General features: G+C 34.2%; 1 protein-coding gene across 1 annotated transcript; it reads right to left on the reverse strand.

Annotated features, from left to right (window-relative positions):
- Positions 1–78: 78 nt before the first annotated feature.
- On the reverse strand, positions 79–12,178 carry LOC131926917 (eukaryotic translation initiation factor 6). The gene is made up of 7 exons (XM_059282510.1): positions 11,907–12,178; positions 5,442–5,527; positions 4,700–4,875; positions 2,472–2,582; positions 1,474–1,539; positions 896–1,077; positions 79–292 (listed from the first exon to the last, which is right to left on the reverse strand). The coding sequence occupies exons 1-7, from the start codon at positions 12,011–12,013 to the stop codon at positions 283–285; spliced, it is 738 nt and encodes a 245-aa protein (XP_059138493.1). The 5' UTR covers positions 12,014–12,178; the 3' UTR covers positions 79–282.
- Between the last annotated feature and the right edge of the window lie 410 nt (positions 12,179–12,588).

Here is a 12,588-nt window from a genome sequence, read left to right on the forward strand (position 1 = left end):
GTGTATAATACAAAAAAAAAACATTCTACAGATCTGACAAAACAATAACAGTAAATAAAGAACAACTAAAGAATATACTTATGGCATGATGAATCTTTGAATGATGTACCACAATTTATTGGCAGTATTATCAATGGTAGTCAACATAACATGAACCAGATACAGGATGAGATACAAATGTTTCGTACAGAAAAAAAATGCCACTGGTTATGTATACAAATGTAGTCCTGTTTCACAGTCCCTGGAGGTTTTTCACATCTTGCTTCCCTTTCATAGTAAAACTTATGACAGCCTGCATAATCACAAAACCATTTTAGGGTATTAAGGTATGCATACAAGATAAAGAATCTTGCTGTTCAAAAATAATTGGTTTCATGTATGTATTGAAAAACAAAAGTAGTAAATCATTAAAAATTTAAACATTAGCTAGTAAATGTTTAATATAGTTAGATAGACTGAGCTTAGTAGGGAATACCATCTAGCAAGATAAACAGACAGAAATAATAGGAAGGTAGGCCACATTGTTGCCAACCCTACCAGAGGAAGGTAGGCCACATTGTTGCCAACCCTACACATTATTGCCAACCCTACCAGAGTAAGGCATGGCACATTGTTGCCAACCCTACATATTATTGCCAACCCTACCAGAGTAAGGCATGGCACATTGTTGCCAACCCTACTGGAGGAAGGGTTGGCAACAATGTTGCCAACCCTACAAGAGGTAAGATGTCCAAGAACATCTAGAAGTTGGGCATAGCATTGACCACAGATTATTCCATATAAAGAGGTCAAAGAAACATGAGTTCTCTATCAGATCTGGCCTACAGAAAACTGAGACCTTCCAATACTAGTGAGGAGAACCTGAACAAGCAAATCTTGAGTAAACAAAACTTACGTGTCAATTAAAGAATCTCTCATCTGTGTCTGTATGTGTGAGGGCTCATGGTCACTCAGCTTGAAGACATTCTCTATGACGGAGACTTCTGTGGAGGTGGTGTCATGGCCGCAGATGGCCATCCAGTCATTGACCACAAGGCCCCCAGCCAGAACCTCACTGCCTCTGTTTACTGTACCTGCCTGAGGAAAAACAAACAGTTACAAGAGGATGGTGTGGTTGAGTGGCCGAGCACTCTACAATAGGCACTAGTTTGAGACAATACTTAAGTCACTAGCACATAACTTAGTCCACCCAGCTTTAAACTAGAGCCTCAAGGGCTTCACTATCAGGTATAACTAGCAATTAAAGATATTCTAGTACAATTTAAAAATTTTAAATAAATCCTATCACACAAACACTTAAATCATTATTTTTCTTGAAACTGATAAACACTACATGTGAGCCATACAAACAGTTAACAACATCCCACAGTTAGCATCAGAGTACAAGTTAACTGTACCAAGGACTAGAAGCACCCCCCCCCCCCTATGTACAGATGTACAGCTAGGCTAGCTGCTGACACACACAACACTCACCACAAGAGGTACTTGAAGCAGGGACGAGAGCTCATCTAAATCCTCCACTGATGTTTTAGGGGGGACCTTCAAGGTAAACAAAAAAATCAATTACTGCATGCTCAGCGCTAAACAGTTCAGGTACAATGTTTACTGGTGAAATCAATACAACAGGTACTCTGGCTTGATCTCACCAGGTACACATCAAGGCATTTGACCTTCACATTTATAAGACCTTGGTGATTTCAGCAAGAAATACAGCAGTCATCACCAACACAAGAAATACAGTCATTGCTGTTAGAGAAATAAAACTTTCTTTTTTTTTTTAAATTATAGCTAAATTACAGAACACTACTACTTAACATTAGTGATAGTGTTTGGGGAAGTCAAAATTAAACTGATCAGCTTCAAGTCAGATCAAGAAAAGTAGAGGGTTTACAGTAAATGTATCAGATGCTAAGCAAACAAAGCTTTGTTTACATCAGTACTGTAACAACTGACAGGTGCTAGAAGTAAATGTTATCAATTTCAACCTTGTGTACCCTGCCTGTAAAACTAAAGCTCTAACAAATGTAAACAACACCACTTAACATTTGGTGGGCGACATGAAGAATAAGCACATGTCTAGAACTGGGGCTATTGTATGTATCACTGGGCTAATGTAAACAACAGGAGCTACAAGCTTCTTGTCTAATGAAAATACAGTAGGCACAAACAATATCAGATGCATACCATGCCTCCTTGATTACTAATTACTGTGTAACTATGAAAATACAGTGGGCACAAACAATATCAGATGCATACCATGCCTCCTTGATTACTAATTACTGTGTAACTATGAAAATACAGTAGGCACAAACAATATCAGATGCATACCATGCCTCCTTGATTACTAAATACCGTGTAACTATGAAAATAAAGTGGGTCAAACAATATCAGATGCATACCATGCCTTCTTGATTACTAAATACTGTGTAACTATGAAAATACAGTAGGCACAAACAATATCAGATGCATACCATGCCTCCTTGATTACTAAATACTGTGTAGCTGCCAACCAAGACGTTGTTGGCGACTGTGTGACGAAAGACTTCAACATTGAGTGTGTCAACCAGTAAATCTTCTGTTTCCTAGCAACAAAATAAAAAAACAACTGGACATTAATGGTTAAATATAATGTTAAAAATGTGAAGGAAAAATATTAGTATTTGTGTAAGCAAAATTAGCTTAATGACAAAAGGGAGATAAACATTGTATAGAACATGCAATCACTTGTTTCAAAATCAAAGCATGAGACATGTTAAGAATTACAGAAATAATTTTTTTTAAAAGATCTATAGGTACCCTCATATCAAGAGCAAGTTTAGTCATACAACTATACTAGTCTTCTTAACAGGAATAAAACAAAGTATAAAAAGCCTTCACATAACAAAAACATCAGGAACGAAAAGATTTCTAGAGAGAGCATTTTAATTTTAATGGTTAAGTCTATGTAAAAGCTGTTGACATAAAAATGTTATACTTCTTGAGTTAAGTCAATAAATATGTTTTTAAAAATAACCCATTAAGCAGAACAATATTATTTTTTGAGATTTTTCATGCATCAACATCCCTCAATTTAAAAATAAGTTTTCCTGATACACTAATATTACTGCACAAAAACTATTTAGCAACAGTAGTTCTTTTATCCTCTTTTTACCAAGTATTAAAATGATTCTCATATTTCTCAACAAATTATGCCACTAGGATCTTATGTAACACCCTGTTAGTGTAGAAGTAAATCAAAAGAAGCATAAATGCTAAGCATATTTTACCAGTTTTCAAAAGCAAAAAGCAACATAATACTCAGTTTGCCCATCCTAAAAACCTCATGTTGCTAAATTATTGATTAAAATGATTTTCACCCTCATTTTTATCAGGATCATTTAAATTTCACGACATATTTTTTTTTATAATTTTAAGAGGTCAACAGAATTTACGCAATTTCTAGAGCTTCATAAGCTTTTTTTCTTTTAATGAGCTTCTTTATGAGCTTCTGGTACATTAAGAGAGTGCTTGAACCCTACGCTTATTATTCTACAACAGAATACATAAAATCTAGTTCTATTCAACTAACCATTTTAGTATTAGTAAGCTTTTTAGACTGAAGTATAAAGGTACATAACTCAAAAAAAAAAAATAATTTTAAATTACAACAAAAATCTTCTTATTCATATTCCATTTAGTTAAACCCATAAAATGAAATCTCAAAATAAACAAGGAGCCTGAAATATTTCTTTAGTTGAGAAAACTACTAACATGTAGCATAAGATTAAGCTCTGAAAAAAATGTTAACTAGGTTAGGAAAAGATAACAACTAAGTATAAACGTCCGGTGATACAACAAACAACAAACTATTAGAAGCTACTGTAGGAATTTTTAAAACCTTTTTTTTCCACATTTTAACACAACCATTAATTTTTACTTTCTCATATATACGAAGTATAGAGAAAGTCTTGTAATCGTGCAAAAAAAAATTCGAGATTTTTGCAAATCTCAACGTTTTACACCTCACTGATACGGAAAAACATAATTTTGCAACCTTGTCCATATGACTGTGTGTGTGTGTAAACACGATAACTTGAGTACCGTTACAGCTAGGTTGATGAAATTTCATATACAAGTATTTTATCAAAATCGTAGATCCTAATTAACTTTTGAGCAATTTCCGATAACCGGAAGTGGTACTTTTTCTTCTTTGAATTTTTCAAAAGCCTATAACTTGAGTACTATTTCAGATAGATAAATGAAATTTCACATGTTAGTATAACATCTAATTCTATGCCTTCTATCAAATTTTGAGTAATTTCTGTTGACCGTAAGTAGTAATTTACGCCATTTCCGATTTCTCAAAAAACGCATGTAACTATATAAAGTACTAATATTAATATTCCGCACTATTATGCACATTTTGTTTTGGCGTTTGCTTGGTGCGCAATTCTTTTTTTGACAAGATTCTATTCTACTTTTAAGATTTTTAAAAGTTTAAGTAATTAAAAATCATGTCTATATTCAGAGTTATATAAGAATATTCGCGAAAGTTTAGGGGAGATCACTCCTGGTTTATTTTTAAAATGCCATTAATGATACTACAGAGTCAAGCTTTAAATTTTTAAATGCTACCAACCCTATAAAAATACTGACCTACCAATTAAATCGAAAATAAATCAGATTGTACCTATGCCCTATGAAAATATAAGCAACTAACCCTGTCTAAATCTGGGTGTACCAGTGCCACATAATCATTGCAGGCAATCACATTCCCCAGGGCAGACAACTTCTCTTCAGCTCTGTAAATCTTGACTGTGTCTGGCAGGGCATTCCTTATGTGCTGCAGCTCTTGGTCTGTGGTTGTGTTGGGGACCAGCAAACCATGACGATTTCCTGACAACAGACAAGGCCAACTTAGTTATTGTGACAACAGTCAAGGCCAAGCTAGTTATTGTGTGCAAAATATCTTACAATAAGAAAGTATTTCCTGACAACAGTCAAGGCCAAGTTAGTTATTGTGACAACAGTCAAGGCCAAGTTAGTTATTGTGTGCAAAATATCTTACAATAAGAAATTATTTCATGACAACAGTCAAGGCCAAGTTAGTTATTGTGACAACAGTCAAGGCCAAGCTAGTTATTGTGTGCAAAATATCTTACAATAAGAAAGTATTTCCTGACAACAGTCAAGGCCAAGCTAGTTATTGTGACAACAGTCAAGGCCAAGTTAGTTATTGTGTGCAAAATATCTTACAATATGAAATTATTTCCTGACAACAGTCAAGGCCAAGTTAGTTATTGTGTGCAAAATATCTTACAATATGAAATTATTTCCTGACAACAGTCAAGGCCAAGTTAGTTATTGTGTGCAAAATATCTTACAATATGAAATTATTTCATGACCAGAGCAATACATTTTATTTAAAAACTTAAAAAGGAAATGTGGAAACATGGCCTTACCAACACACATTCTGCCTATAACACGACAACCAGCAATGCTCGCATGGACCACAGGAATTGTGTCCCCTATTTCACCTTCAAAAACACTGAAAACACAAAATATTGTGAGATGAATAGTTTACAGTACCAATTATTTATATTATATATATTTTTTAAAAGTTTACCATCAAGCAACATGCAAGAGCAAAAATAACCTAGTCTGTATTGATCCTAACAGTATTGTGACAACCGTCAGACCTAATTAATAATGTTCATAATTTTTTTGATATGTCGAAAATACTGCAAGTTGTTTGTATTGCCAAAATAAATGCAACTAACACCTAATGCTAGCAGCATGGGCCATATTGCTGATCTGTTTGTGAATTGACTGTAATAACATTTATAAGATTAATAAGTCGCAAGGCCTCCTTGGGTTAATGAACTATATTTCTCTTTACTTCATCGATCTCTTTTTGCTATTTATTTTTATTAGGAGTCGTACATAAATGACGCCATACTCAGGAGGGGCGGAAATGGATTTCAGAAAGTGTGATGACATGCTTTTGCAATCATGTTAGAACTTGAATTTTAGCTGTTGCTTTTTGTAGGTAATTTTTTTTAAATTTCAATAAAAACCAACCTAGACCCATTCAACGTTGATCAAGCTCAGTAAATGTTAAAAAAAATAATTGCTGTTCCTTTTTAAAACCAGTTTTGAGAGTTGTGGTAAGCTGAGATGTGACATCATTTTTGGTGATGGTAAAAAAAAAATCATTAAAAATCTTGAAGTCGCTTATGAAATGGGGTGACCCAGTGTAGGTATAAATTCAGTGCTTTATTTACACGATGCGATGGTTTATTTTTAAAACATAAACACTGTATTCTTAACTGTACCTTTTACATGCTGGATAAGCATTTTATGTATGTTTTATAATGTAAGCACTTCCATGTTATATTGAACATGTGGACGTCCACATGGAACCAACCCCCCCTCCCCCAAAGTCGATTTTTTTCAGACCCCCCCTCTCCATCTGGACATCATAAACAGATCTATATTTGATTTATGAAACCAAAACACAATTGCTTCCCATTATTTATATATTCTTGCATTCAAACGAAATTGGGGTTGGAAATGACCCCAAACAATAACTTATAGTTGAAGGATTTTGGTTGAGTCCAAACTGAGATGAATGAAAACTGCTGATATAGTTGAATCTTATTGAAATTTTAATGCAAGACTTTGGTAAGAGGTCCCTCCCACCCAACTGCCAGACAACGCTGTAGATAGCAACTTTTAAACATTCAACTACTTCAGTCCATCAATCAGTTTGGACCTAAAATTTAGTGTTTTGTTAACTTAGAACTGATTTACTTTGCAATGAACTAGGAAAAAGTATGCCTTATTTAAAACCAATGGAGATAAGGTAAAAAAAATAATAGTAAAACTCAGAATTTTTACCAGTGATTACATAGTGGTGTGTAATGTGCTAGAAAATAATAAGCAAGGCTGTAAAATGCAGGGAGGATGTCTAATCGAGGGACACATGAAAATTTTATCTCACATCCTACCCCAACCCAATATGAAGACTGGATGGTAAAATGCGATGACAACTACAACATTTTGATTTATTCCATTGAAGCCCTCAAGGAGGGCATCTTGTTTTGGGATCTCTTTAGTTGAGCCCACATACACCCAGCGGCATGTGCTTCTCCTTCCACAGGATTGCTTAGACCTGTTTATCCTCCCCCCCCCCCCCCCCACCACTTGCGACGAATTCCAGAGTACCAAAAATTATTTTAAAATTAACTTTGATGCAGAATTTAATTTTTAAAGCTAGTTTTGTTCAAATATAGCTGGACTGCTGCAAAAGTATTTCAAGTTCAATAAATCTGAATCTAAAGTTCCAATTTTTATCAAATCTAAAAAGAGTGTATCGAATTAAAATACAAGATGCGGAACGCAAAATGGTGAGGCAGTAATTAGCAAGAAGAGGATGAAAACAATCAGTCAGGTAACATTCTGTCTCGCATACCACCCCCAACCAATTAGAAGCCCTTGTGTGGATAAAGGGCACTGATATATGCAAATTTTTTAACTGAAACCCAAATTTTAACATGTCGATAACTTATAACAAATCAACTTTGATGCAGAGGTTAATTTTTAATCATTTCATTTAAGCTGTTATAATGGAGCTGCTCGCCTCAAACACATTTTTAGGCCAATGAACCGATTGAACCTGATGTTCCAATTTATTTTTTATTGTGTTGACTTTGAATACCACGTTGTTCGAAACAGCACCTACCATATTTTACATTTAAATGTGTTGCTTTAGGCCTAAGTAAAATGTACTTTGTTACGATCCCATGGCATCTTTACCTGGTTTTGACCCTATCTGACGGGAAGCAACCTGATTCCCATAAATTAAGGAGACGAGTGACCAGCACTTGGCTACGACTATTAGGTCGGACAGGTAATTAAAATAAAATGCTGAAGTATGCTCATAGTAGTCATAGACTGACCACTGCAGCCCAGCCAGAGCTGTGATGTATGGCCTTGAGAAACCTGGGGTCCGGCCAAGCAGATCGCTGGTGTGAGGCTGGGTATACTGACAGATGGTAGTTTATGACTTAAATGCACACTGACTGGCCAGTATTGACTGTGGGAAACTTGGGGGCTGGTCTAATTAGATTTCACACTTGTGATGGTGCATAATTACCCTTGCACTTGGACTTCCAGGAGTGTGCTATTTTAGGAGGGGTTTGAGATGGACAGGACATACACATAGCTCGAGTTAGCAGATGGAACGGGATGACTCTATGTGAGCTGGAGGCTTTAAAAAAAATACTAACTGGCAAGTATGAAAACGAGAGGTTGGTGACCTACTTACAAGTCCTATTGGGACCCGGGTCCGAATAGATGCAGCCTTCTAACTAGGTATTTTGATGAAAATTTCAAAATGATTTTTTGATTAAAAAAATGTATCAATAGGGCCTAATAGCTAGCACACTAATAAAATAAGCCAATTTAGCATATTTTAACTTTCTGTGCAAAGTCATTATTAATGAAAAAAATTCCAAAGTCAGGTCAGCCTGTGGCACCCTCCACTGAACTTGACTGAAGGAAAAAATATTTTTTATTTTTAATAAACATGTGCTTAATCTTACCCAATAGGCCTAAGTAATAAAAATTTGAAAATTAATTTTAAATAGGGGGCCTACAGTTGTAAAGTGAGATAAACAGCGTAAGCATTCTACTTTTAGGTGTGACATAAAAAAAATCATAAATCGAGCTAAATGATTGGATTCTCGTGCTGCACACATTTTCCCGCGCCTTGTTTTCACCAAAGAAGATTATAATAAAATGGCATTATTGAGGGGTGCTCGGTTGCACGGACCACATCTCATGCAGACCATAGATTATTACCAGTTAATTGTAATGTGTGTAATATTGGTACTGTCAAGTTTTATCTACACATAGTCTGGTTTATTATATACGCGGCATTTTAGTGTTATTTGATTCGAAAGATATAGATAAGAAGGTAATCTATCGTTTTGGGTACGTAAAATCGCCCGCGGCTATTAATGTACGAAAACGTTACCTCATTGTCAAGGCTTTAAAAGAAGTTAATTGTCATATATTTGTGTCAGATATTATAGATAAATGAATAATAAACCTAAATCAATGGCTAAATATATCGATATAGGCCAGAAATTAACTTTAAACAGCAGTGTCTGAGAGCAAGATTTGCTATATAAACAGCAGCCATTTGTAAAATAGAGTGGCTTCCCCCTGAATCTGTGCTATAAGCTTATAAAAATAAAACTTAAACAAGTAAATGAGCATGGTTGCATCTGTTGGAAACATCGCTAGTCTTCATTTATTACGGAAAAGTTTTAATTCAATTGTTTAAAAACGGGTACATAAATGAAACAAGGAAACATTTTTGTATTTTAAAAAACATAAACCCTCCTCAAAATTTAAGTAGGCATTTCGGTGTCCGCCATTTTGTTTAATCTGGCCACATCCGAAATTTTTCAAGCCAACTTTTGTAATTTCGGCCATTTTCCATCCAAGTGCTTAGTTATCATGAGAGAATCGATAAATTAGTGTATTCGATACGTCAAAGTGGGCTGTTTTTATATTCTATGTTTGTATGGAAAACTATTAGTTACATTTTAACATATCGATCCCAATTTTATCGAGGTATCTTAGCGAGCACGTCTCATTAAACGCAGTAACCGACCTCTTTCAATTAGTATTAATTTTAGCAAGAAAGTAAAGTATAATAAGCTAGACATTAGTTGTAATGAGCATCCTAACCATTCTCAAGAACAAAAATAACAGTTTCATAGAGTTCTTTACATTGGAACATGCTTAAAAAGCATTGGGAAATCTTGGGGGGGTCCCGCTGACACAATTTTTTAACAGGGCAATAGGGGCCGCGAGGTTACCTATTATCGATAGAACCAAATTTCGGCATTTAAAAAAGAGATAAGTTCAGGAAACTAGATCTAGACTAGTAAATAAGTAATGCCAAACTATTTTCATGGGTGGAAATGTTGGTTTTATGGGGCTTTTTAGCTCTTTGTAACCAGATATGGCTTCTTGCGTGAAGTGAAGGGGATCTACGCAATTTTAATAATGACGGTCCATAGACCATATGCATGAAATATAAAAAATCTCACATTTGATATTACTGTTTAACACTATTCATTGAATTGGCAAGATTTTAGCTTATAGAATGTTTTTTATGGATTAAATAAAATTTAAAGCAATGGAATTAATAGTCCCATTCATTAATAATCTTCCATATTAGTCATTTTCAATTGGGTAATAATAATAGGCCTAATTAAAATTTTAAATAGTAATAAATAGGCCCTTATAAATATTAGGCCCCTATAGAATAGATTTAGATCTATGTATTTTAATGAGTAATTGCTTATAAGAATCTAATAGAACTAATATTTATTGCATCAAGCTTAAATATATAATTATGTTGTAAAATTACTTATGGATGATGTCTAAACTTTAGTTACCCCGTTTCAGGAAAAACTGATTAAGAAAATAATTACAAAGATTAAATTGGTCATTTCTCAGATTATAGTATATTATCTTTAAAATTTAATAATAGCTAAAATATACTACTAGATCTATAGAGGCATGGAAAGTAAAATAAATGAAGTCAAAGATAAAATAGAAACATTAACACTTCACTTTAATAATGTGATCTAAAGCAACAGTAATAGATACATTTTTTTTTAAATCAAAAAGAAAACAGAAACAGTAACACTTTGAACAATGTGACTTAATTTTATAACTTAAACTAAGCAACAGTAATTTTTTTTTAAACAGTAGGTTCAGATCAGCAAATAAGGCAGCTGTCTATCCTTCGGTTGCGACACATCTCATCTAGTTTCTGTAGGCTGTCTATTGATTAACCATCATTGGCTACTTATTAAAAGTAGCCTATAACTAATGCTACTAATATTTAGATACTTCAACATAATCCTAACCATATCATATTCCAGTATGAGTATGATACACAGGTATTATTGATACAAGATTTCAGTGCCACCCCCATTAATTAGACTTTATTATATGTGATTGTCTTTTTCTCCTAGCATTTTTTTGACTTGTAAATTTCTATTCCCAACATCCTTAAGCATCTATGTGCTAAGTTTTATCTTTGTATCATCAATAGCAACATAGATATTCAGTATGAAAAGTGACTTGTGGCAATCATAGTAGAACGGCACCGCACTCCTTAATTGGGCTTTATTAAGTTAATTATTAGTTGTTTTCCTTTTAATTAAGCTGTATTTCACTTGCATATTCCTGTTGCCTGTACTCCCTAGCACCAATATGCAAAGTTTTATCAATATATCTTTATTAACAACAGAGTTGTGCAGTTTGACAATAGACTAACGTTGCTCTCTCTATAGAAACGCCATGACCCTTAATTAGTCTTAATTATTTTTGGTTTTACCTTTACTGATCTTTATTTCAATTGCATATTCCTGTTGCCTGTACTCTCTAGTATCAATATGCAAAGTTTTATCATTACATGTTAAAAAATAACAACGCTATATGAACTCAAAGAAGGACACCAAGTATTTTGCAACTTTACAATAAAATATAAGCTGTTTAACATACAACTTTAAAAATTCATAAAAAAAAAACTACTGGGCCTACAGTGATAACTTTAGTGGTTTATTAAATGGCAGTTTATGGCCTTCAATATTATGTGTGTTTTATCATTCTGAGATAATTAGGCAAAATTTACCAAAATGCCTAAATTTAAGGAGTCACCTGTTTTTCACATTACTAGTCGCGGGCGATTTTACGTACCCAAAACGATAGATTACCGATAAGAATTAGATCTATATAGAGCTACTTTCACTAAGGCGCAGCTTACGAGACAAAGAAATTAGGTCGAAAGTAGATCTGACAATTCTTAAATAACAGACCCAAGAAAAAAATCATACCTGTAGAAATTTTCAGAACCTCCAATCCCGACTAAGCAATAACTATTTGTCAGTTTGGCAAAAACTCCAACTTCATTATTTCCTTCAAACTGAGCGCGAACTGCCATTTTTATGTAACAGACAAATATTTGACGATTTTGGGAGTAGATCTATCTTTCTTTTTAGTCTGAAGTAGATTACTGAAGTAGGCCCTAGTCTATTTATGTGCAACTATTGCAACAACGTGAGGAAACCACAGTGGTTGTGTAAAACGTCATCAAAACCGTGGATAATTATTATTAACACATTTGTCGTAGAAATAAGGAGATAAAATTAAAAAAGAGAAACATAGAGTGGACCAAAAATGAAAGTATTAAAAACTAAACGAAACAATATAAACAAAATTGATTTAATTAGCCTAATTATTTTCATGATTTTAACATTTTACTTGCGTTAGATCTAGACAGTGTAGGAACTAAAAAAAAAACACTTTCCTAAATTAAAATACGGCATACATGTGTGTGTGTAATATTCAGAGGCGTCGCGATGCTGGGGAGAGGGGTGCGGACCGCACCGGGTGACACTATTTACTTGGGGGTGACATCATAGCAAAAATTGCAAAATCTATAATAATAGTTTCGCTGTCTGTGTATCTGACAAGAACGCTCTGTCTGACAAGAACGCTCTAGAGAAAACACAAGCA

This window comes from Physella acuta, unplaced genomic scaffold (genome assembly GCF_028476545.2).
Source record: "Physella acuta isolate Inbredline_101_S28 unplaced genomic scaffold, ASM2847654v3 ptg001351l, whole genome shotgun sequence".
NCBI lineage: Eukaryota > Metazoa > Mollusca > Gastropoda > Physidae > Physella > Physella acuta.